The 27,590-nt window shown below is 37.3% G+C and overlaps 1 protein-coding gene across 1 annotated transcript; it reads right to left on the reverse strand.

Annotated features, from left to right (window-relative positions):
- Positions 1–26,259, reverse strand: ghrhrl (growth hormone releasing hormone receptor, like). The gene is made up of 13 exons (XM_084722212.1): positions 26,082–26,259; positions 15,768–15,873; positions 15,102–15,209; positions 12,566–12,657; positions 10,899–11,002; positions 10,510–10,642; positions 9,767–9,920; positions 8,001–8,061; positions 5,770–5,839; positions 5,333–5,424; positions 3,414–3,543; positions 2,325–2,366; positions 1–572 (listed from the first exon to the last, which is right to left on the reverse strand). The coding sequence occupies exons 1-13, from the start codon at positions 26,133–26,135 to the stop codon at positions 471–473; spliced, it is 1,248 nt and encodes a 415-aa protein (XP_084578338.1). The 5' UTR covers positions 26,136–26,259; the 3' UTR covers positions 1–470.
- Between the last annotated feature and the right edge of the window lie 1,331 nt (positions 26,260–27,590).

Below are 27,590 nucleotides of genomic sequence, written 5' to 3' on the forward strand. Positions count from 1 at the left end.
CTCTCAATCAGTCAGTACTTATCATAAGAATTATTGTGTAAGATAATGTTATAATACCAATGAATAATATGAAAGCCATAACAATAATCCATATTTATATTTTCTTGCGAGTCAGCTGAGTGACAAATCATTTGTGCTTCACTTGGCTACACATTCGCTAGTTCAACCAGAGAGGCCTCCCAGGATATCTTAAAGTTGACCTTTGTAAAGTTGTTTTCACAGTATTTAATGAGGTATGCATATGAAATTGGCTGGATCTGTCTTAAAATGTGCGCATGAAATATCACAAGTTTTCAGACTCATTCTGCACTGGAAAGCTCAGCTCTGCTCTGGCTGAAGTTACCATTGGAACAGTGTTTGGAATAAAAGCGTACAGACTCAGGCTGTCGATGTGCACACGAACGATCCTCTGTGAATGTCCAGTAAGCAGAGGTCCTATAGACAGAGGGTGGAGGCAGGTCAGGACACCACTAGAAGGGAGTGTCCATCTGGCTGCACTTTGCAGCAGGTGACACCACGCCATAGCTCCGCTCCTGCCACCGCAGCCACTGCATGTGAACCTCTTTCTGCACCTGTAAAACACACACACACTGTTTGCAAACTAGTAAAAAGATAAAATGCTATTTTTGTTTTTTATTGAAATTGTTATCTAATTGATTGAAATGTTAGAGTTAGAATTTGCCGTAAAATGGAAGTAATGTGTAGGACTACTGTATTTCTTAGCCAGGATCAGTACCTCCTGGGGTCTACACTGGTTGCTTGGTAACTGCTCGTAGCCAAGAATAGTCCTGTACATTGGTGCCCATAAAACTGCAAATTGTAGTTTTTATACTTTGGTTCTTGTATGGATTAAACTAATGAGATATTGTGTATCAATTAGTTAGTTTTAAAGGTGGATTCTGATACCTTTGGACAGAGCCAGGCTAGGCGTATCCCTCTGTCTCCTGTCTTTGCACTAAGCTAAGCTAACTGGCTGATAACTATAGCCTTATATGTACAAATATGAGAGTGGTATCAATTAGGGCCCAACTGATACTGGATTTTGGGGCTGTTGCTGATATTAGGGAGTAAAAAATCCCATATTGATAAAACAATATTCTTCAGATAGAATATAATAAACAAAATATAGAATTTATACATGATCACACATTTTGCAACATGTGTGACAATGAATGTAATGGACAAAGGATATTTTAAAGTTTAACAATAAACTTAATTACATATGTTGGACAACATATATGCCGATATGAGATCGATATAGCTGTGATAAGCCAATATCGAGCCTGTAATACTGGTAAACTGATATATTGGCTAGACTCTAGTATTAACCTTCTTATCTAACTCTCTGCAACAAAGCAAATAAGTGTATTTCCCAAAACTATTTTAAAAAAAACTATTAACAAAACTATTTCTTTAAACTTCTTTTTTTTAAACAGGACCCAAAATCCCCAGAAGTCTTAACAATAAAACCCTGAACGCTAAATTCAATTACGTGTTCCTCTAGCAGAGGTGAAAAGTAATTTTAGGACCAGTGTGTTTTTGGTGTTCTATTAGCAGAATATCTTTTCATTTGTGTATAACACCTGTAAATAATACATTTATAACAACTGAATTTACTTTGGAATGAGCTGTCTATATCTACAGAGAGTGCAGTTCCTCTCGGAGGCCTCATGGAGGCCTTAATGTTGCACTGCTGTTTTTCTACAGTAGCCCGGAATGAACAAACTATAAACTGGCTCTAGAGAGGGTTTTCTATGTTTTTCTTGAGTTTCTTGAGTTTCTCATACATGCTTGGAAGGGGAGATTGAGACGAAACGTGGACATTTACAAGCTCACCACCAAATGCCACTATGTTCCACACACTGGTCCTTTAAATCATCTCGGGTATTTATATAGTGTATTACTGGGGTATCCGTGACATTTTTGAAGCATAAGAAATAGTTTCCCCTGGCTTCAAACATTATTCATTGATAAACCACAGTTGTAATTTTAAATCAGTTTCTGTAATCTACCCTAAAGCACCAAACAGATGAACATGGTTTTGAGTTATTGTGTACTGAGCGTTAAAAACAGGCTGGTGTTGCCCTCAGACGGCGTGAAGTTGGCCTCACATTAGTCTTGGTGTTTAAATAAGGGCTCGGGGTCCTTCCATTATTGCATATGGAGAAGAGAAGAGGCAAAGTATTTTCCATTTTATGCCCTGACAACTCTAAACCACTCACACTACGCTGACATGTGATCTGGGTACACAGCTTTATTATGCAACAGAGAGCTGTAAATAATGTCAATCGTAAATGCCTGAGAGTGGTGTGCCTTGTACTGACCTCTTGATTGAGAAAGCAATAGAGAACTGCAACAAGAAGCCCCTGTGGGAGAGAATCATTAACATTTAGTACATTAAAAAGCTGTTCATGTGAGGATAGCTTAAATGTCAGACACAAGTGAGAGCTGAGAGGCTGAAGAATGAGAATTCAAAATAGGTCAATCTATTATTTTTGCTTGCACGGCCAGAAAAAAAGAGCAATAATACGCTCTCAATAATACACTGCTGTAAGACATGGAGGGAGAAGGCTGTAAACTTCCTTTTGTCTTTACACCACAACATACAGAATTAAATAGGTCTTTCTTGTTCCCCTTCTTTTTATAAACAAAGCTTGTATTACAGCTATTTAGGCAGTAAATCCCAGGCTTATTTCACACTGTTGTGCTTTGAACAGTGAAGGAAGGAACAAAATCCAATTTAGGGAGTTGGCTTGCTAACCAGTTTGTGCCGCATGTGACATGCCAGCCATTTGACTTTTCTGTGATCACATTTCTTTAGCGGATACAAACACTGTGCCAAACTTCCCTCGCGTTCCCAGCAACACAGCACTGCCACACCCCCTCCCGGTAATTAAAGGCAGAGTGACTGGTATTTTCCATTAAACAAAAACAGTGTAAAGGCTCAAACAAAAATAATTCCTGCCAATTATCACTTATGATCCATTAGAAATGCGTGGTGATGTCTGTATCTGCAGAGACCCAGCACGCCCTCTGACAGTATTTTCATATTTTGCAGTGTTCAGGGTGTTTCTAGGCATCAGCTTGGAGGGGACGTGTGGCTCCCAGCTAATAAGATCTAGATTGCCAGATTGTTAAGAGAAAAAGTGTTAAGCTTACACTAGAAAAGGAAAGGAAATTACAATTGATGTGTGTGTGTGTGTGTGTGTGTGTGTGTGTGTGTGTGTGTGTGTGTGTGCATACAGCTCAGGTTTACAAGTAGAGAGGGCTCCAAGGAAAAAAGGTTGGGAACCGCTGCTCTAGAGAAATTATTGTGGGTGTGCATGTGTGTGTTTTCAGGGTATCTGAGCATGGACAATATATTGCTGACAGACTATTGAGTGCTATGTGTATGTGTGTGTGTGTGTATGTACCTGGAAGGATCCCATGCACAGCTCGATACAGAGGCGCAGGTTAACACTGAAGTAGTCGGGCAGAAAATTGAAGAACATGTAGTGAGTACCAAACAAAGGGATGAGGAGGAGGGTAGACTTTGTCAGGCGTCTGTTGCACAGAAGGAAAAGAAACAAGATGCAGGAGGTGAAGCCACTTTGGGGAGTTGTCCGGTGCATGTTTTATCTGTATGCAGCTCCGGATAGCATCATGCATGAAGACACACTAATCATCAGATGTCAATCAAGAAGATACTTGTGTGTGAGCGTCAGTCTGTGTACACAGTTTTCCTAATGAGCAGAAAGGTAGCAGCAGGTGCATGATTCAAAGTGAGGATATTAAAATGTGAGTGCATAGGAAATGGTTTTTATGTGTAGAGGAACATGTTAATCTAGCAGGTGCAATTAAGTCAAGCATCACTTAACTTACCTTTGGTATGTCTTTTATAAGATCTGGATGTGCGTAATGTCCCTGAACACTTTCAGCTTATTAGTGATCCTGTTTCAATTATACATTCTGATAAGCCTCTTGGTTAGTAGGAAGGAAGACGTGGACAGACTCACTAGTTTGAGGTTCTGTAGTGACTGAATGAATTAAACATGTGGTGTATCAACAGTTTCCACAAAACTTGCATCATTCCCTACATCAAAGTGCTGATTTATCAAACTTAAAAGGTATCAAAGAGAATAAAAAAGTATTTGCAATTGTTAAAAGATGAAAGTTAAATGTACCACACAGAGCTTTTAACTTGTTATGAAACCATTTCTGTTTAATACTGATGTTCCTATATGACCTCCGTAAGCAAACGAGACCATCAGCGAGAAGACAGACTGTTTCTATATAGTTATTCTATAATGTCTGCCACAAGGTTGGATTCTCCTTGATATCAAATGAAAAAATAGACCTTTTTTACAGCAGCCATTTTGACATGAAAGAGCAACGTAAACACAGGTGTTATCAGTGATACCAATTAAGGTTCTGTTCCATTTAGATCAAGCAGAGTCAGGGTGCTGCTGTTACTGGGGCGGTCACCCCCCTGGTTCCCCCATGTTCGAAGAAACGCAGTAAAAAGTGCCCTCTTGGATGCCCCTATGGTAGATAAAACATGATAAATACCCACTAGAATGGCCCAATGTCCCTAGAGGGTGCCTTTCCAGGACAAAATGAGATAAAGTGCTCTCAAAGATAAAACATGATAGTGCATCATACAGCTTGCACCCCTTTTCTTTTCACCCCTGCCCCTCAGACAGCCTGAATCCGTCACTATTGTGCATTTCCGCTCTGTTTTCCAGGTCATTTATTTTTTGTTACACAAAATAGAAAGTGAAAATCAAACAAATAATTTAAATTTACCTTATCCATTTTTGATCATGAAAAAGAAAGGAAGATTTTAGTGCATTTTAAAATTAAAAACTAATGACAACTAGTTTTTCTGAAAGAAAAATCCAATTACTTCAGATCCTTCTGTATTTTAAGTGCAGTAATGACTAGGACAGGTCTAAGATTTTTCATCTAAGATTTCTGATTGTTACATCATGATATGGTGTAAGTTTTGTCTGTTCGTGGTATTAAAAGCTGCACTACAGTAATGTTACATGACTTTCTGAGCTCACCAGACTGTTCTAGCTGTTCTGATGTTTGCCTTTACCCACTTAGTCATTATATCCACATAACTGATGATTATTTATCAAAAATCTTGTTGCATTAATATTTTGTGAAAACACCAGTAGTCATCCCCACAATATAGTTGCAATATTGGTAAGTATCGTTTGAGGTACCTGGTCAAAAACATTGTGATATTTGATTTTGTCCATATTGCCAACCTGCAGTAATGAGTACAGTCAAATATAACATACCACTCATACTGTGTGTACAACCGTGTCTGCAGCTAAAAGATTACCTGTACTGAGAGGAGTTATTGAACTGGATCAGCCGAGGATTGAGCTTCTGTATCAGGATTCTGATGATGTTCATGAAGAGCATAAAATTGACCTGTTGATTGAAAAGCAAGAATGCAAAATTAAGAAAATATGTTCCACATTAATGGGATAAAGCCTTGCCAGACACTGTAACAAATGGCACTTACAACAATGTGATTATTGAATGTCATGGCCACAATAGGAGCAGCCAAGTGTGTAATTGGCTTGGATTGGTGTGAGGACAGTTTTTGGCACTCAATTCTAAAGTACACAAAAGATGTTTTTTTCAAATAGTTACCCAGAAGCCATCTCAAAAAAGAAAGTAAAAAAAAAATATCTGCATAATAGTCTGTAATCTGCTAGGTGCATATTTAACGGTTCATCATTTTCTTTGTTTCATCACAATGGGAGCATTTACCGCTATAGATACAACAATCGGTCCCTTGATGATCCACCAATAGGGTGAGTCCTCGTTGATGTCCCAGCATCTATGAGGAAAGACATTTCGACATTCAGAAATATGCAGTTTAGTCAGTCTGCAGAAAATCTTTTACTGTGTGAGTTCAACTGTCTGTAAAACAAAAATCAACAACAAACAAACAAATTCATTCATTCATTCAACTTTCATTATAACTATATTACGTTAGAGACCTCATTGACAACATAGCCGAGCACAAAATAAACAAATGATCCTAGATAACTTACATAACATGCCGATAAAAAGTTGAAATAATAAAAGACAATCTAGTAAAATAATAGAACCTTAGAACCTAGAATAAAGCCATTAAAATTTAAAGCAAATAAATAAACAAACACAAAAGTAGCTGGAATTTTAAAAGGATGAATTAAAATTTTAAATGCCCCTAAGAATAAAAATGAGGTAAGATTCTGTTTGTTATTGCACTTGCTCAATGAGAAAAACTGGATTTTCTAAGCTCAGTAAGAACAGCCAGCACCTGCAGCATAAACCAGACATTCGAGTGTGTTTGATAAAAGTCCTCATTCAAAGACAATACTGAATGTAACATAATGTTTGTCACACCTTACAGACTGAGAGGGCTACCTAATATTGACATAAAGCTCACATTGATGAGTATTACAGTTATCACTGGTAATACAACCCCAATTCCATAAAAGCTGAGATGTTGTGTAAAATGTAAATAAAAACAGAATGCAATGATCTGCAAAAACTTTTCAACCAATATTCAGCTGAATAAAGTACATAGACAAGATATTTATTATATATATTATCTCTGGGGCAGCTGTGGATCAGTGGTCATTCACTAATCAGAAGATATGTGTTTGCTCCCTCAAACATGTCAAAGTATCCTTGGACAAGACACTGAATCCTAAATTGCCCCCGAAGGCATAGCCCTCGGTTTGTGAGTCTGTGTGAATGCTTAGGTTTTGGAGCAGAGGCATTCTGCATGGCAGCCTCTTCCATGAGTGTATGAACGTGTGTGTGAATCAGTGACTGTGACAAGTGCTGTAAAGCACTTTGAGTGGCCATGAGACTAGAATACGCTATATAAATGCAAATCCATTAACTGCTGTATCATCACTGACGACACTAATTGCTTAACTTCTGAAAGTGAAATTCTTTTCCGTTCTTGCTTGATGTATGACTTCAATGGCTCAACAGTCCAGGGTCTTTGTTGTTTATTTTATGCTTCATAATGCATCACACATTTTCAATGGGAGACACGTCTGGACTGCAGGCAGGTCAGTCTAGTACCTGAACTCTTTCACTACAAAACCACACTGTTGTAACATGTGGAGAATGTGTCTTGGCACTGTCTTGCGGAAACAAGCAGGCACATCCCTGAAAAAGACATGATCTGAATGGCAGCATATGTTGCTTCAAAAACCTGTATGTACTGTGTACAGGATTAACGAGGCCTTCGCAGATGTGACAATTACCCATGATGCCATGGGCACAAACATGACCCCATTCAATCACAGATCCTGGCTGTTGAGCTTTGCTCTGGTAACAATCTGGATGGTCCTTTTTCTCTTAAGCCAAGAGGACACAATGTCCATCATGTCCAAAAATAATATGAACAATAATGTCCAATAATTTGGACTGTCGTTGTTTTATTTTTTACATGAGTACTGGCCCTATCCTTGAAAAGCACCTGCTTTGTCACGTCCATATCACTAACAATACTTTTTTTTTGACCCCATTCAGCACCCCGTATTGTTTGAATGTCTGAATCAGTCTGAACATTAAATATCTTGTCTTTGTACTATCTTCAACTGAATACAGGTCAAAAAGGATTTTCAAGCCATTGCATTCTGTATTTACATTTTACACAGCGACACAGCTTTTTTGGAACTGGTGTTGTGAGTAGCAGAGTAGTAAAGCATCAATAAAAAGTAGTGAGTTCAAGGTGAGTCCAAATTACACATTGTTTGAAAGGTTATATAATAATCCCTTCTGTGAGTGTATTTCCTCATCAAAAACCTATAACCAAGTACCATAAAATCATTTTAGCAAAATGTTATAATTCCAGCACTGTGGATCTAACTGTTGCACCTCTCACTGTACGTCTTTTTACAATACTGGTCATTAAGCCTGTTGCAGTGTGCTGTAAATGAAATAAATAACTGTGCTTGTGGAGAGAAGTAGGAGTGGAAGTTTATACACACTCTGTGTCTTCAAAATACACCCTGGATCCAATCCACAGGAGGATGAAGAGCACAGGAACACCTGCAGAAAAGCAGGAAAACACAAAACTCATCACAATCTATACATGGTTGAATCAGAATTAGACAGATGCATATCAACTTTTCTAATATCTGCATTGATCTGTTCATCAAGAACTTAAAGTAGATTGAGACTTTGTGCACTACACATCGACAGTACAGTGCACAGTTTCTCGTCTTACTATCCCTGGGACAAATTCCTGTTTATTTATTGTAGTTGGCATGTTAAAAGGAAGCGACTCCTTTCATTTAATCACACAAGTTCTCAAGAAATCATCCTGGACACTTTCTGAAGACACATTCAACCCACAAATATAATCGAATGCATTTGTAGTGACTGCTTCAAGGATGTAAATTTAAATTCACTTTGTTTTGTAATTACAGATGATGCCACAGACCCAGGAGAGTTTCTGGCTGTATTGCAATAACAAGTTGAGGATGTTGGCCGATGGCAGTCTGTCTGCTTCTTGTTGTCCCTAAAGACAGCTGTGAATCTCCTTTGAATTGTGATAAATGTCTAACTGCTCAGCTCAATAAATGATGGCTCTTCCAGCTAGTTTTCAGTGTTAAATACACAAAATACACAAACTACTCACATATTGATGAGAGCTGTACTGTGGATGTAACAATATAGTGAATATTGAAATAAAGAAAAAAAAATGTCTCAGTACTGTACCAGACTGTGGTGAAATCTACAGTGATGTTACATGGTTAATTATCTTAATTTATTATTTTTATTTAATTCTATAAAACAGCTGCTACTGACTGGTGAATGCCTAACTACTTTTATTAAATTATTTTATTATAGAAGGGAAGCAGAAGGACTGGAAATTAAAGGTGCACCATATAACAAACATCCTCATTTAATTCAGTGTGCTTGTTTGATTGAAAAGTCAAGAAACTTGGCGTGTGAATTAATAAAGCTGAAGATCTGAGGCAAATAGTTTCCAAAATATAGAGTTATGTTCCAAACCACATTCAAGTTAGATGAACTAGAAAAAGCAGCAAATCACACAGGGTATTTGTGCACTCCAAGAAGAATAACAATCTCCGAAGCATCAAATTATGAAGGTAGTGATAAAAAAAAACACACATCTATTTTCTAAGATGGAAAAAGCAGAAACTTACTCTGCACATAATGTACTGGCTGCATACACAGAGTAAACAGTGGTGCACATACAAACCAACATGAGTGCACTCGTGAGCTCAGGCAATTTGCACTGATAACTGTCACTGATTTTAGCATATCAATAATGATCAAATTTTCTTCCTCTGATTCATAACTCATCTTGAGCTACAGATGAAGAATGTGCAAAATGTGCAAAACAAACCAGTCTTTTTGAGTCTCCTCATTTTGTAATCCTTGCTTCTACTACCTAATAATGTTTAGGATGTACTTTTTTGTTGTATATGCAATATTAATTTTAATTTAATATGTCTTTTAAAATAATATTTTTATTTATATGGCACTATTCAAGAATACGCACATTAAAGAATAAAAATTAAAACCAAAGACGCATGAAAATTAGAGCACATAATCAAGTGGCACTTAGCCTGTAAATAAATAGATGGAAGTGCAAGTGTGGAATAAGGTTATTAAACTCTCGAACTGAAAACAGATAAAAGTGGCAAATGCATGTAAATTAACAATATGATAATAAGTCTGCAGTTCAACATAACAAATGTCGGGGAAACCGCAGGTTTCTCACCCCATCCCAGCAGGCTGAAGCCCCAGAGGCATCGACGGCTGTGATAGAAGGATGAAAGCAGCAGGGAGTTGAGGTAGAGCGCCTCCACCAGGAGCCAGAAAAAATTGGCCATAACGCAGTAGTGACAGAAGACCACAGAGGCCTTACAGGCAAACTGGTCAGAAAGAAAGCAGGGAGGAAAGTAAGGACATGAGGTGAATTGTAAGAATGGATTAGTAGGAGGCACACAGGCATTATGAAACCAGAGCAATGAATAAATATGAGCACAGGGAAACCTGCCCATAGGAATTTCTTAGTATAGACAAGAACCTGTTGTCTTCAATGTCATTATATTACTGTTTGTTTCCATTTAGATTTTATTATAGATTTTTCATGACATATAAACAAACAAATATGAAAATATGACAATAGAATGACACGAGTATTGCAAAGACAAGACAAACCATACACATACATTTACATTAGAGGTGCACAGAGATGTCACTATTTGTATCTGTATCTGTTCAGTGAGTAAAATAATGTGTCTTTGGTCACAATAATTCAGGCAAATGTTTTATTTTCTAACCACATATTCATTGGCAATTCAGCTGTTGAGCTTACAAATCACCCAGATGGAAGGCTGGATGTTGTGAGTCCAGGAATGACCTTACTGTGTCCCATAAGTCAATAACTCCCCTTTACAGATATAACTGGTTGTTCAACCATTTGCAGACTTTTCTAAGCCACAGCATGCATGATCTTACTGTAGAAAGGGTGCAGTGGTTCGTGTCATCACTTGAGAACAGAGTAGCATCCTTTATGAACACCGCCACGGCTTTCAGGATAAATGTGACAAAGAGTTGGATGTGAATAAAGTTCCTGGCACAACGCAGCCTCCTGTTGAAAAATCAGGTAACACACATGTAATAAATATATACTGTAGTGTTGTCTAATGCAATATATTATATACATATATGTGTGTCAACTGCCATGTCTCTTTCCAGAAATCATGACCCAGTTACTCAGAATAATCCAAAGACCCTGAGCAGTTTGAAGTGGCCTTCAGTTTACAAAAAGGCACTGCTTTCTGATGAAAAACGTAATGTCTTTTCTGTGGACAACTGGAACTTATTCCAGTGTCATCTGTCCTTACCTGAAGAGCAGCAGGATCAACACAGCAACAGCCAGCACCACTAAAGAGATGCTGTATCCGATGGTGTATATCAGCTTCACTGTCATAAAGTACGACTGCTCTGTCTGAAAGCAAGATGACAAAGAAGATTCTGTAAGCTTTTCAACATGCTGAAAAATGAAATGTAATATCTCAAAATGAGAGCAAATTGTAGACAAGCTTGAGGCTGAAATGCATTGAAGAGATGACTGCAGCTTACAGTAAGTGTTAGAGAGCTTTTTCTATATTTGGAGGAGTATAATGGCGTGTATGACAGGACTAAGGAGAGAGTTGAACTAAAACATGAAAAAGGTATTTAATTTCAGTGAGTGACTTTCCACCCCTGCACTTTTTTATCTCAAGACAAAAGATACTCATTAAACCACCAAAAGTAGTTTTCTCATAATTATCCTCCAAAAAATACTGTTCAGCACGATTAAGCACATGAAACATGATCATTTCAGCTAATACCTGATGGGTGACGTCTGATTCATTTACTGCCTTGCAAAAGTATTTTCTCCTGAGGCACATTTAGGCAGAAGTGGAAAACTTGTACTCAAGTACAAGTACTGTTACATTCCTGAAATATTACACAATTACAAATAGAAGTACTGGTTTTAGAAATATAGTTAGGTAAAAGTACAAAGTATTTGCAAAAACTACTCAGAGTATTAGTTACTTTAAACCACTGATGTCACAGTCAGTCTTCAAACTAGGGTTTCAAATTTTGTGTATTTTCCCAAACCATTCACTGAGAATGCTAACGATCGATTAATCATTAATAATTTATAAGATACAAAACACGTTTATTTCCTCATTTTCAAATTTTTGTTTGTCAACACATGGTTCCACCAGACAAAACGATGTCAAATGAGGTGACATTTAGTTACTGACATTCAGTTACTGCCATGTCTATTGATTAAATATCCATGAATACATTTTTAATTAGTTAAATTCTTAATGGCAATTAATTGATCAATGATTAATCATTAACATCCTTAGTCCAAATGTGTGCTGCTGCAGCGTTTTGTTTTGTTTATCATTTGTATGTCATTGTTTTCATTGGCCTGTTTGTGATCAGATCACATGATTGGCTACTAAAAAGCAGACAAAAGGTTTGGATATTGATTCAAATTGTACTCAATACTCAGCTATGATTTTAAAAGTAATTCATTGGATCACATCTTGTAATGCATGCTCAAGTACACTTGAAAATCTACTTATAAACAAGTATCCATAAAACTACTTATCTACAGTGATTTGAGTATTTGTAATTAGTTACTTCCACTTCTGCATTTAGGTTTGAATAGATGTGATTTTCTACTCTACTGATACTAATTTTCCTTTGAATCTCAGCTACTCAAAAAGAGAGAAATATGGGCAGCAGTTTCACTTCATCACAGTCTGACAAACTGCACTGAAATCTTGAGGATAAGATCCACAGCACATTTTTCCTTCTTTAATTTAGCAGATATGGTCTGTTGATTTCTGAAGTTGGAACAGGTGTGTCCTCCTGCTGAATTCGTCCTTCTGTTTCTGTTTGTTCTCCTTGTTCCTGCTTCTCCTCCTGTTTTCATTTTCCCTTCCTCTGGAGTTTCCCCATTTCCCCAGTAAGACCTCTTTATCTGCCTCGCCCCAGCAACTCTCACCTTAGGAATGTCATCATCCACACTGCAGGCGATGTGGTATGGCGGTGAAGGTCTGGACCAACCTCTGCTGGTGCAATTACGGCTCACTGAACCTGAGGTCAAGACATCAAAAATTCAATATTGAAGAGATCATCTTCAGATTAGAATCACTAACCAGTGAAGACTGAGATATTCTCAGAAAATGTTTGGTGTTTTCAGCCATGCTAGTGTCATGGCTCTTGCGATGGCAGTGTTTGTTGATTAGCTGGCTGTTCCATCCACTATTTGGTAAATGAAATGTGACATTTGAGTATTGCTAAACTGTTTTTAAAACTAGATTGTGGTGCCACCTGATTCATGTTCACAGGCAACATTTCTTTGAGGACTGCGCAGGATTTTAACACCCCAGTCTGGAGTTCACGTGCAGACACCTGCAACAAAAGCGCTTTGGTTAAAGTAAGGAACTATCAGGATGTTGGGGAAGGTTTAAGCAATAAAAACCCTTTGGAAAAGATTGTCATTTAAATATCAATAAATAAATCTCACTGCTGACTACTGAATAATGCTGTAGTCACTACAAATGGATAGTGTCTTGCAAAACTGCTTATTTTGTCAGAAAACTAATTAAATATATTGTCAAAAGGCATACCAATATTATTCAACTTGCCAGGTACGCTAATTAATAACATTTCCTCATTAATTCAGTTCCCCCAAAATGTATTTGCTGTTGCAAATTAGTTGTATATAAATGTAATTTCTAGAAGACAGGGCTGTCACTTCTCATGTGAAATATATCGATATCAGGTTTTGCTGAGATGTTTGTGGATCTCAGATGATTTATCCTAATTTCTTCCTAACCTTAATGATCCCCTCACTGTGTCTTTAGGGCCACAATGAGGTTGACGTGAACTGTAAAAACTTTGGTGATGCCGTTGCTTTTCATCTAGTCTTCATCTGTATGTGCAAAATAATAACATTTCCAACTGTGATCAGTTCTAGCTTGAGGACTTGAGGACGGGGATCTTGAGAGTTGTTATTTTCACTTTTAAACGACCGCCATGGGAGGTAATATTAAAGTTTTATTTTATTACATTCAGTCACATTCATGACTTTCTCCCTCACTGTCTGAGATATACGACATATCCTGAGCTTTCCTGGAAGTTATAGTAACTAGCGGGCAATAGCTTGCAGGAAAAAAAACACACTGTTACCTTTGCATTTGTACACAACTTAAAACAAAATATATAACATGGCCTTTATTAGCATTTTAATGTGGAAATGAATATATGAATATATTGTAATTTTGTCAGTGCCTTGCATTTTTAACCATCACACAACCAACTCTGTGATTACATAAACTTGTTGGGCTGTCTTAAGCGTGGGAATCTTTCCCATCCAATATGTCATGAATGCAGCAATAACATTTAGGTCAAAGCAACATTTTGTTCAAGTATAGCCTCACCGGGCCATTAGAATGACTGTAGAGTTTTGTTTAGACACTGTCATATATGCTCTCAGACACATAATGACAAGATACTTTTTGTTTGCTGATTTTGTAAAACATTTATATGGGTTTCAGCATGTGAACACTTGAAGCCTGCTAATTTACTGATTTGATTGCAGTCTACTGTGACGATCTAGCAAGCCTGAGCGGCAACAGCCAGCATGAGTCTAATTCACAAAGCATAAAAAATAAATTAACATACTTCATGATATCATCAGAATCCAAACACCCTTTGCTTTTATTAGAACAGCAATTTAACTTAATTTTTGACCAACTGGTGAACATGCTGCTTTGATCATTACCATTACCTTATAGACTGTGTAAAAGATTTGTTCTGTTTCTTCCTTGTGCACCGTGTACAAACTAATTATGTTTTATGACGTGACAACAATGGGGTTAAAATCTGGATGGCTTTAGGGACAGAAAATACCAGGGTAAGGTGAGAGAAAGATCATGGTGTGGGTTAAAATGACCACTCTCACAAGATCTTTCACAGGCCTGATGTTCCCTTCTAGACACAACCGTATAAAAGAAGTAGATATAACATCTGGGGCTGAAAAGTGAAGTCAATGCAGATGTGCCTAAAATTGTATTCTTTCTAATGGCCAGCAAAGGGGCGACTCCACTGGTTGCAAAAAGAAATCTGAAGAAGTCTAATTGTATAGAAGTCTATGAGAAATGGACCCTACTTCTTAGTTTATTTATTACCTCAGTAAACCTTTTCCTAATGAGTTTATGATCAAAATCACTATTTTCAAGTTTTCTTCAATATTTTATGAACTTGGTTTTGGCTGTTGTCCGTGTTTTCGTCTTAGCATTTTGACCACTTCACAGTTTTTCAGGTCTATGAAAGCTGAAACTAACTTGTTGATCATGTGAAAATGTCTTGTTCAGCGGTGTACAAAGGTTCTATAAAAAATTACATTTTTTTTAATATGTAACTGGTGACATATTTGGTCGAGAGGGCAGCAGTCAAAATGCCAAACTCGAGGCTTCAAACCAAGTCCACAAACAGATGGGTGCTCTGCATTCACCATGTGATCTTTTAGTCACCTGTGTTGTTTCTGAAGAGGGAGAAGACGGCTGGACAAGCTCTGTGGACTGTTTCCCCAACGACTGCATGAGGCCAGCAGACGACTGCGTCCCAGAGTGGCCGACAACCTTTTTTAGAGGAGGTTTAAGAAAAGAAAGAGGGTTTAAAAAGTAAAGTATGTGTCTATCAAGGTAGTTAATCAGAAGAGAGATTCCATGAACACACATTTACAAGTCTTGTCAAACGCCAGCGCTTGAAATGCACACAGTTTAAATAATACTCATGGAGGTACAGTAGAGGTAAATGGGGTGTATCATGCACCATACCCCCAACAACATTCATCAAAACCGTAACATCCGCCTCTGTGTAAATTGTATTAAGACAAGCATGAGGAAGTACTGAAGATCCCCAACCAAGACCTTTATCTTGAGCTATATTACATACATAAATCCTTACGTAACTATCCTTAATGTTCTCCTCTACAGATGCATCACAGTGATTGATCACTCAGTATGTTTTTTCATTCTGCAGTCGAGACGCCATCAAGAATCTGCCCTGACAACTGATGATTCTCAGTGAAGCATTTGTTCCAGCCCAGACGCTTGTACTTAATGTGAACATCTGCAGTGTATTTCATATCACAACTACAACGATGCTACTGTTGCATTTTAAAATGGAAAACACACCTTCTGTGCTTCTGTTCTCCTGCTCTGCAATGTACTGACGACAGGTACGCTCCTCTTTCTCCAGCTGAAATATAAATTCACACTCAGGGTGCAAGCTCGATAGAGTCTAGAGGTAGGAAAGAAGGAAGGAAGGATAGAAGGAAAAGATGCTCTGTTAGATATATAGAGGTATTCAAGCAGAGGGCATAGTGTCCACTCGCTCTGTAATTACATGAAAAAGGCATTTCATGTGTCTGAAAAAACGCAGGTCAATTTTTAAAGGCCAGTGACTCATTTTGCCTTTATGCCCTACCTTTAGCACAAAAATGCTTTCCCACTCAAACAGTCACCTTTGGCAAAATACACCTAATTCCATTGGTGGCATTAAGCAAAATGATCTTTCAGTACACACAGGGGACAATTCATTAAATGACTTTGTCCTGGAGGACACAGATGATTCTCTTAGCCTCCCACAACTCTGCACTCCATCCATTTAGAGCTGCTCAGAGATTTCTCTGTTTGTCTGCCCCTGCTCGTCCCTCAGTCTCCTGATGTCAAATAAAAACACAATAAGTGGATTTGCATTTGACTGACATTTATCTGGGACTAAAACCAATAAGAACATCTTGTCTCTGAAAAAGAAAACGACTGATATAAGGTGGATGTCGGAGATGAATGTGGCACGAGGGTGAATAGAGAAAGCGTACATTGGAAGAACTGGACTGTCACGTCTCCGTGGTCATTATCTGGTTGTGAGGGCACTGTGAACATCAACCTGTTAGACTGGGCTGCACCAACAAAGATTAACTGAATCTAAGATTAGTTCAAACTAGAGTTTTGTAAATCCAGATTAAAAATTAAGCAGAGCTCTGTTGCACAATTAAAAACTTATCTCATTTGATAGATCAGCATTTATCGAGGTAAACTGAAATGAATATGGAGACGTTTACTAAAAGTTAGTTTGCCAAATTAAAATCTATTTCTAAACCTTGCTAGCTAGCTAAAAGTTAACATTTACATTTACAAATGTTACATGGGTTTGCTTGTTGCTGAAAGTTAACGACATTGTTTGTTAACTGGCTAAAAGTTAACAAAACCTTACCCTGTTTACTAGCTAGCTAAAAGTTAGTTTGCCTAATGGTTTAGCAGAAAAGTTCTGGTTTCTCCACCTTTGAGAAAGAATTTGTTGGCTGTACTGATGCAGCAATACGGACAAATAATAGAAGATTAGCAAACCGACAACAGCATGGTAAGGAAAAAAAGAGACTGGTGAAGTTTCAGTTTCTTCAGGGAGCCTGATTATTTTGCTCAATCCATCTCAAAAGGTAGCAATTTTAAAAGTTACACCTCCTAAAGTATAAGTTTAAAATTAAAGTTTAAAGTTTTGGTGCAATAGAATTAATCCAGGTTTAGAGTAAAAACTAAACTTATGTTTAAAGACAGGCTTAAATTTTCTAATTTGAAGGTAGTTTTAAAGGTTGGTGCTACATAATTTTAAGTTAAACCAGGATTTAATCAGGTTTTAAAATTGATCCTCGTTGGTGCAAAGCAGCCTTAGTCTGTCACAGTTAATAGTTTCTATATAAAATGTGTTCCTAAGAGTTTATGAGGTCAAATAATCCAACTTCGCTGAGAATGCACAGACAGTGTTCTGCCAGGACAAAATGTAATAAGCCAGATGTTGTTGACTGCAAGAGCTGCAGACAAAGAAGAAGAAGGGCTATTGATCACTGTCTGAAGGAAGCACCCCTTACTAAAGTTTTAAAGCACAGTATGGATATGAATATAGAGCACTTGTGTTCAGCAGAAGGTCGGTTGCCGGTGAGGAGTTTCCAGACGACAGGAATGCCAAAGAAAAAAGTCAAAGTGGCAAGAGAGAGGCAGAGTTCAAAACATCCACTGCTGTTTTGTAGTCTGGTGTTCGACTCTCTGGCCAATGTCATACTTTCACACTGCATCTGAGCCCACATAGAAAATCAGCACTATAGTACGCTGCTGCTTGCCAGCTGAGGTGCAAATGTATTTACGTCAACATAAGTTCTCATATGTAAAAAAAAATATGTTAAAAATGATATACGCTATTCTTGTTATATTGGCAAACACTAAAAATCAAAGATCCACTCTTAAATTGAAACATTGTGTAATAAAACAGTCTCTATCCTCATAGGTTGGGGTGGTAAGTGGAGTATCTTGTCTGAATGGATTCATCTAAGGTGAGTTAAATTCAAGTGTCACTTATTTTCATTTCATGCTGCTGGTGAACTCATGCAGTCTTGAATGTAAAGGTCAGAGCAGCAGGCTGTGTCTTTTTTTGTTTGCTTTGACAAGATATGCAACAGTGTGGGTGTCCCAATAAAATGTGTTCCCTGCTACTGAAGTACAATATCTGCCTGCCTCTTTTTTTAATTTACCCTGATTTTATTATTTTGGCAAGAGGAACGTGATTTGCTCGCATTTTGGAAAAGATTCATTTATGATAATTACCACAGTCCCAAGTTTATTAGACCTGATGATGCTGTTGCTTTAATTTCATTCACATAGACATTCTGATGTAGAATTTGCTATAAAAAACCTAAAAAAATATATATACCACAGATGGAAGAGATGGCTCCTTTTTTCACTTGAAGCACAAGCTCTTTTTTCAAGTGTCTACATAGACCTTGAAGGCATCATTGTCTAGTTTTAGGGGCTAGGAAGTGAAAGGCACATTGTGTCTGTAAGAATGACAGGAGTGTGAGTTAAAAAGAAGAAAAGAGCACACGCAGACAAAAACAAGACAAAAGGCAGAAAAAAGGGAGAAAAAGGAGGTACTTATAGTAACAAGCTGTGTAATCATGATGCACCTCCATTTCCCAAATTACTTGAAATTTTGAGAATGTTTTGCATTTTGTTTTTCCGATGGTGAGTAATTTCGAGGCTGCTATTTGGGTCTCCTTTGGTTTTAGAAGATGCACATTCAATAAAACACTGAGGACGACACACAGCAGCCCGCAGACACAGCCTGAACAAAGTCATCTCCGTTATTGATAGGCATATCAGAGAGACTTTTGTCCTTGATTCGGCTCTGTTCCATCTCATTCTGAAAGACCTGAGGGAAAACAAGTGCAACCAAACTCTTAATGAAAAGAAGCTTCAGAAGCTAAATTCCTCTGGGAGCACAAACACTCCCTCTGGATGACTCCAGTTTCCCCCACTCACTAGATTTCTGAGTGTCATCCAATGGGATGCGCTGATTGTGTGTTGTGTGTTTCCATTAAAAAGATCTATGAGTTTCTCTGAGGGGGTGAAACAGCAACATCTGCACCCGTACAAACCCACCTGGAGCCATTTCAGGAAATTACATGACTGAGTACGCCTTGCATAGATATAGCTTTTTATTATCATAATGGTGTGTGTTGATTTGAGCTGAGTGACGATATGATGTTGTTGGAAAAACATGAGAAACCTGCTGGCCAACTCAGGGTTGACTTTCATGGTAGATGTAATGGCAGTGGCAAAATGTTCAGATTTTTATTTTTAATCATAAAAGTGAAGGAAGAGATGATAGTGGATTCATGAGTTACCTTACTATGAAAAGAAGGAAGGAAGTTTAGATTTAAACATTAAGTTCTTTGATTTACTGATTCCTGATCAGTTTTCTCTGTGGAAAAAATGTTTAACCTGAGAGCTGCAGCAACATCTGTCATCAGAATACAAATATTGGGATGAGTTACACACAGAGATGACGCATGACAACCTTTGTTTACTACACAACATAGGAAGTAATTTTTAATTTAATTTAATTTAAGTGTGTTAATTTTAGTTACTGATCTCGATAGAGGTGGAATGGAGGTACAATTTATTTTCGCGGACCTGAAGTATGGAATCTTTATATTATGTTTGTGTGATGCCACTCTGTCGTGTTGTGATTTTAAACACAGGAAAGTAATTAAACCGTAAGACATTGTTGACTACATGCACACACACATGCAAACATGTACTTCGTGCCACCCTTGCATGAATCCCACTTGGGACGCGACTGTCAGAAACAGCCTGGAAACGCCCCCGGGATACATTTGATTCTGATAGATCGGACAGTTTGCAATCAGTTCTCCGCTGTATGTCCACTCTGGATTCCCAACCCTTGTGAAAAGATCTAATCTTCTTATTCAGTCAAGTTATAGCTGAACAGATGCTTATTACAGGAAAGCACTCTGTCTTTGAGGTTCTCATCAAAAGCAAAGCCAGAAAATTTGAAGGATTTAAGCTCAAAATCCTGCACATCCGAGCAGAAATTCATCAGAAGTTATTTGAAAACAGCAATAGCTGAAATTAGTCTGGGCCAACACTCTTAATTTCTGTTTTTCCAATGCAATCACTCACCTCAGCCATTTCTCCTCATTTTGTGTCTTAACTGTCAACTTTTTCGCCATTTCACACAAACACACACACAGATAATGGAATTCTTGTTTGTGCTGAATGATGAAGAAGAATAAATAGAATACAGAAAAGTAGTTGGAACTAAACACAATCCTCCTGACAGTTGTTGGACAGGAAAAAAAAGTTTTCTCCTCATTTTCTGTAAGTAAGTAGGAAGAAATATGCAAGCTCTCGTGTTGGAAGCAGGCTGAGCACGTTGCTGCCAGCCCTCTTTGTTCCTAATGCAATGCTAATAATCTAATGAGAGGTGTTATTGTGCAATTTACGCAGCAATTACTGCTCTTCCCGTTCAAAGGCAGGCCAGTGATGCATGGAAAAAATGGTTTTCCAGCAGCAGAGAAACCGAATTCAGACAATCAGAGTTTGTGCTTCAAGGTGAGACATGTATGCAGATACAGCGGCATATTGTTCTCTGTCAAAAGGTTGCGTTGTTACAATGGAATGAATACTGCTAGAGTTAAAGCATTTATATTCAAAGTAGAGAGACGTATGCACTCATGTAACCATAAAGCACAAGAGACAACAGCTAAATGGCACGCTGTATGTCAGATGGGGGTCACGTACCACACATGGCTTCCTTGTTTATGCCGCAGGAGGCTGTGAAGACATTTTCCGTCTGCATAAGAATGGTGTGCAGTTAAGAAGAAGTGAGCAAAGCTTCAAATGGCAGCCGGCAAGGAACAAAGCCAGAGTCAAGACCGGGTGATTATGAGCGTCAAAGGCGCATGACGTGCTCATGCATTTCAACTGCATGATGGGGTAAAGAGAGATATTACGCTGAACTTAAGAGATAGAAACAGAGATAGGGATATAAAGAGATGGAGGTGCTGCATAAGGTAAGTCTGGATAATATGAGCCATGAAACTATAAATGCAAAGCCAAAGGCCCCTTCACACTGCCAGGTTAGCGTGCAGGCTGCTGTAAAAATGTTCTCTGAGAGGTGAAGCCCATTATCCACTAACTACCCAAAAAGGGGCCATTGGATTGGGCTCACTTTGCAGATGTTGCCCATCTATTTTCAACAGCGAATGAGGTGTACTTTTACGCTGCTGCAGTGGTACTGTGGCACAGTATGAAAATAAAAAAAACATGTTCAGTCAGTTCAGAGACAAAGAACAAACAGAGCCGGTCGCTGAAGTTCAGATATTGAATAAATTGTTTGACGTTTTGGGAAATATGGTCGTTGCTGAGAGTTGGACGAGAAGATTGGCACCACACTCATACCTGTATGATAAATATGCAACGTTAAAAAAGAGGCAGGAAACTGGAGACCGAGTTGAATCCTTTCTTGTACCCTTCATCGCATGGTTCAGCTTCACCATCTTTCTCCACAAAAATGCTCTGAAAATGTCTTTTTCTGTAATTTTACAATGTGGGGAGGATTGGATTCACATCAACAGACGAGTAAAGTTTAAAGTTGAAGTGTTTAAAGTATTTAATTTGATTATTAGATGATGGGAAACTGTTAAAATGCAAATATTGTCTTGAAGTAACATTAACACAAATGATCCAATGCTGAAATTTGATTCACTATCTTGTTTTGAAGAGGGTTGTGATAGTTTGGTTAAATAGATTGTTGTTGTAAAGTTTGCTGACATATGTCTGCACTCATTAATGAGTTCATTCATTCCTATAGGTCAGTCATTCCCAGAGACAGGGTTATGACTCACAGGTGGATCACAGGAGATTTTATTTAAGTTACCAAATAAATAAAAGAATGGAAAAAAAATCTGAAAATTTAGGATTTATATCTGCAGTACAACCTTTATAAAGCACTGAAAAATACAAATATTGTTTTATTGATGAGAGCAAAAAACGAGCCTGTTAACTCTGCCTGCATGCACTTATTTTGTCTCATTTATGAAGTAGACTAAAATGTCCTACATTGTTTTTCTGCTGAGAGGAAATAAAACAGTGAGATGCCCTGTTAGCTCAGTCTGAACACAGTTATCTCTCATTTATTAATGAGAGATGACTCTTTATTTATTAATTCAATTTATGAAGTATTGTTCATATGTGTTCAATAGCATGCGTCAAGATAAAACAAGGTCATGCAGAAATGGCAGTAAAAATGGTTGTGAATGTTAATTTATATACATATTAACTCTTCCCAAGATGTATTGATCAGGTCTTATGTGTTACGCTGGTTTGTCATTTTACAAAAAAAGTTTGGGAAACACTGCTATAGGCTGTTCTGCAATAGTGTTGCTTGATGGTAACGTCCAGACAAACAAACATGAAAAGGGGTTTATTTTTAATGTTTTTCAATTACTAATGGCACACATTTTAAACTGGCGAAGCAACTGAATATTTTCCATAGTACTGTCAAAAGTTTTAATCAAATTGTAAACAATAACTCTTTCTCCCTTATTATTATGATATAGGGCTGCTTTAAGGTAACACACCCTAAATTTTATCCTAAAAATGTGTTTTTTGAAAATTTGTTGTTGTAAATTATGTTGACTTGGTCTATTTTATTTGGTTAAATTTTTTTAACCAAAAGGCATCAAAATGCATGCCATAGAGGGTTAAGGCCAAACACAAGCTCCTTCTGTTTCCAGTCTTTAAGCTAGGCTAAGCTAACCAGCTGTTGGGTGTAATGTTGGCTTATGAAGGTGGTGTTGATCTTCACATCTAGCTCTTCACAAAGACAATAAATAAACATATTTCTGAACACGTCAAACTATTTTTTTAACTGACACATAGAAAAAACTTTCTATCTGGGTGGGTGTTTCTGGGTTAATCAGGTTTAGCACATAAGAGTAAGACGCATATCTGGACATGCAGCCCAAAGAGGCGGGTAGATCATTTTCTTCTTCTTCTTTTTTTTTTGTCTTAGCTGTTTTTTGTTTTTTTCGTTTTTTGTTCATTTTTTTCTCTCAGATACTGCTTCAAGTGCAAAATTTCAATCATATCTGAAGATTTAACAGAGACCAGGCAGACACTATTAGTCTTGAACTAAATTAAGGTTTTAAGACCAAACCACAACTTGTTGTTTTGCCAGATGTTTCCTTCTGTTTCAAGTCGTTATGCTAAGCTAATCTAGCCGGCCGTTGGATGTAACATTATGGAGATCTCTATAGCTTTAAATTCATTATCTGAACATGAGAGTGATATAACTCTTGACAAAAAGTGAATATTTCTCAAAATGTCAAACTCTTTTTACCTGACAGATTATACAACTGTATGTGTGTGTGCTGGCTGCCTATGTGGTGAATCAGGACATTTTAACAGTCAAAAAGATGACAAGATAATTTTTGTCTTTTCTTTCTTTTGTTTTGTGTTATTTTTGTAAGTGCTGCTAAAAGTGCAAAGTCTGAATGATATCTGAGGATTCAAAAGAGACCAGCCAGGTATTACTGGTCTTGTTTGTGTTTTCTTTGGTAATGAGTGTGTGTTTTGTGGACCCGGTAGTTCATTATAATTCTCTGCAGTCCTGAGCAGCGAAAGAGAAAAGAATGAAGTGGAACACAGTGATGAGTGTCTGCCCTGCTGCCATTCTCTCTGTGCTACGCTGATCATCATAACCACCTGTTTGTTGCTTCTCATATTTCTATTCCATTATGGAAATTAAGCGAGGTGGCGAGGAATAATAACCCTATAAAGCTGTTGATAAAAAAGAAGCTGTTGTGTGTGTCGCTGTGTGAATGTGCATACATGTGTACGCCGGGTTGTTGTCTGTCTCGCTTCTTCACAGTTGACTGACTGATACAAATTGTACAGTAAACAGTAAATAAAGTGGTAATATCACTAAAACAAAAGTCATTCAGTCATGTTCACTTTCCTGATTCCAGTAAATTTAATTCACAGTAACTTATTTCAGTTTCTGTGTGTGTGTGTGTGTGTGTGTGCGTGTGTGTGCGTGTGTGTGTGTGTGTGTGTGTGTGTGTGTGCGTGTGTGTGCGTGTGTGTGTGTGTGTGTGTGTGTGTGTGCGTGTGTGTGCGTGTGTGTGCGTGTGTGTGTGTGTGTGTTGTAGTCTAAAGGAAAAGATTCATAGATTTCATGGATTTAAATGAAATAATCTTGCTGTCTCCTTTGCTAATAACCAACACTCTTCATATACATGTATATATAAATGCAGAGGCTTCATTTTCCAAGATTAGATTAGGTTTTGCATTTCAGTGCACAAACACAATACATCTTGCATCTCACCTGCACTATCAGATTTTGTGTAACACACTTGCACCAAAATCATCCTAACAAGAATTGGGACCAAACAGGGGCGTCTGTAGGGGCACTTCACAACCATTTAAACAATTATTTATAAATGTGCTTTGTTTTCTTTTGTATGTAGCCTACTTTTAATTTTTAATAAGATTAATTTACTTTATTCTAATTTTACAGCACATGAATAATAAAATGAGCAATGACATGTTAGTAATTCTCTTTGTGCTACTCACAGACACAAAAAAATAAATCCAGCAAATAGGTGAGTAAATAATAAATAATAAAAACAAAACAAATTCATGGAGGAATGCTGAGAATACAGGTTTAATGGAGGTACGATTTCTTTTTCAATACATTTTAAAAGCTTTGTGTGAATGTCACTCTATTGTGTTGTGACTGGTTGTACTATTAATTATTTACATTAACATTTTTAAGACAGGAATATAAAAAACTTCAAGATACTTTATTGTTAGTAATTCATACTTCATGACATCCCTACATAAGTCAGTGCTGCACTTGTGTCTGGAAATGCCCCTGGGACCAAATTGATCCAGTATCACTGCTGGGTGCCAACAGAGACGTACATTCATTCATCAGATATCATACTGATGTCAATGATTCACCAATCCAATTCAGATTTAGTAGTTTGATGTTTTTATGAATTATAAATATGCAATAATGCAATTTAAAGCCCATAGCCAAAATAATTTTTAAAAAGTAATTAAACAGTGCTACAAAAACATCCAGACATATCCTTAATTTGGAGATATTTTACTCTTGAAACAGAGAAAAACAAGTCAACAACTTGCAACATGTGTAAAGCCGACAATCGAAAGGGCAGAAGCTGTGCTACATGATATAATGCTGCTAGTTTAAATAAACAAATCTGCAGATATTCAGATTCAGATACTGGGATTGGATCAGAGCTAAACAAAAAAAAGTGGATTATGCATCTCTAATCCTCCCACACAGACAGAAGCATCCAGTTGCAAATCAGTGAATACAAAGTAACTTAATGATCAAATAACAGCAGGCAGAGACAACAGCGCATTACAGCTGTAGATGATTATTTCTGTTGCAGATGAGTCTGTAGACTATTTCTTGATTAATCAATCAATAGTTTTGTCTGTAAAATCCTGAGTCAGAGCCCATGATGACCGATTCAAAGCTCTTGTTTTGTCAGACCAACAGAAAACCAGAAAAAACTCATAGGAGGAACCACAGTGGAAGCAAGAACCAGTGAATTTTGAGGCATTTTGGTCACAGATATTCATATATTTCTACTCACACCACATATACGCATACTGTATGGAGTATTGACCAATATAGTAGTTGACTGATGTTATCATCCTGATCACAGCTATAATTATATTAACATATATGCTGTCCAATATGCACCTATATGAAAACTTTTTTTTAACAGATTATTTTTTATTATTTTTTATTTAGAATTTTTAAATGATATCTGCCGATATTGATAGTGGATTTTTTTCAGCTCCCCATCCACATATTGAGTAAAATACAGGTCTACACAATCAGAGAAGATGATCAAATATTTGAATATCTGTTTCAGTTGTGCGCATTATGTTTTATTTTTTTCTTTCCGAGCAGCCTCAGATGTTTTTTTTTTCCTATACAAACAGTTAAGTTAATTTCTAAAAGCAAAAGAGAGTTTTCTACGTTGCATAAATAATATTTTCTTTCTTTTTTTTTCTTTAATAAAGGTAAAGTAAAAGTGAGTCACTCACAATTGGAGCCAAACACAGCGTGAGAAAAATCCCTCTGATGTGGAGACAGCACATGTTGTCGCTTCTGTGTCCTCCGTGCAAACACACAACTGCATGTCGGGATGCTGCTGAGACCCTCTCCTCTCTCTCCCAGATAGAAATACAAGACCTGTCAAGTGTGCAACAACACAAATGTAGCACTTCCTGTGCACATTTTCAGAATAAAAACCCACACGCAAACTATCGGTAAGATAATGGCTCTAAAAGTATTTAGAGCTGATTTTAAAACCTTGAAAATTCTGTTCCCAATAAAAAGAAAGAAACAAATAAAAAGGGACCAAAGTCTAATTAACCACGTGTTGCTCTCAGCAGCGGCTCTCACCATCTTACTTTTATTTTGAAGGCAAAAGTCAGGTCCTCGTGTGGCCTGTAAATTTACAGTGAAGCTACTTTACAAACCAAACACCGCGATTCATTGTTTTAATGAAGGAAAATAAACGATGTTTCTCTAATTGAGTCCTCAGAAAACCAAAAAAACTCTGAAAACTATACATGTTTGTGAGAACTTCCATGTCTTAAAGTGAACTTTCTATTACACTCTCGGTTTTTACTTTTTAAAAATTAAAATTTTATTTCTTCTTCTTTTTATTACCGTTCGATTTTATGTTGTTTCCATTTCTTTTGCTAAGTGTAGCCCTTCATTTTGTTTAGTTTTTCATTGCTGGTTGTATAATGCTGACGCTCTGTGGCGCTGTCTGTGACATTTTTAAATTAAGAGTAAAAAAAAGAGTTTATAGTTAAAGTATTTCCCTCTATCTACCTGGTAGGTCAGAAAAGTCCAAATCCATCTCTCTCATGAGCCTGACTGTGTCGCCAAACACACATACAAAATTTGATCCTCTGTTATGGAGATGTCAGGGTGAACTTGCACTTTAAACCTGAGCTGAAGAGCGAGAATTTTGTTGTTGTTGTTGTTTGTTTGTTTGCTCGTTTGCTTTAGCTGATTATTTCCAGACACATTTTTTTTCACTGACATTTTTTTTTTTTTTCAGATTGTTCAATTTGTGCATTATGCCATTTTCCCATTCTATGGAAAATCTGATTACAGTGATTTTTTTTATTTATGTGTAAGTTTTGACCTCCTGGGAGTGAGACTCAACAATCAACCATCTTTCTGGTGTGTTTATGGCATCTATAAGTTAAAGTTGTTCAGCACACTGTAAGAGTTGCTGGAGTTTTGTCTTTTTGAGCTCTTTTCGCTCCGTGCAGCTTCTAAGTATAAAGTTGTGCCAGAAACCCCCACTTGAGTTTACAAGCAGCAAATGACAAATCCTGCATATTATACCTTTAAAAAAAAGACAGTTGCAGAGTAATTACCTGTCAATCAACTAATTAATTTATCAGCTATTTCTGTCAGCTCTGATGACTGGATCATTAACACAGCAGGTTCTGACATAAGCACAGTGAGAGTATTTAACAGTCCCTAAAGTTAAATACAGATAAACATGAGGTAATGTTTTTTTTTTTTTT

The sequence above is a fragment of the Lutjanus erythropterus genome, chromosome 7 (assembly GCF_056507025.1).
Source record: "Lutjanus erythropterus isolate fLutEry1 chromosome 7, fLutEry1.hap2, whole genome shotgun sequence".
Lineage (NCBI taxonomy): Eukaryota > Metazoa > Chordata > Actinopteri > Lutjaniformes > Lutjanidae > Lutjanus > Lutjanus erythropterus.

Excerpts from the sequence above, each read along its gene's own strand:
- ghrhrl (XM_084722212.1), bottom strand. The coding sequence starts at position 26,135 with ATGTGCTGTCTCCACATCAGAGGGATTTTTCTCACGCTGTGTTTGGCT. Across the intron at positions 15,874-26,081 it reads CGCTGTGTTTGGCTCCAATT|ACTCTATCGAGCTTGCACCC; the intron begins GTGAGTGACTCA and ends TCCTACCTCTAG. Across the intron at positions 15,210-15,767 it reads GGAGAACAGAAGCACAGAAG|GTTGTCGGCCACTCTGGGAC; the intron begins GTGTGTTTTCCA and ends CCTCTAAAAAAG.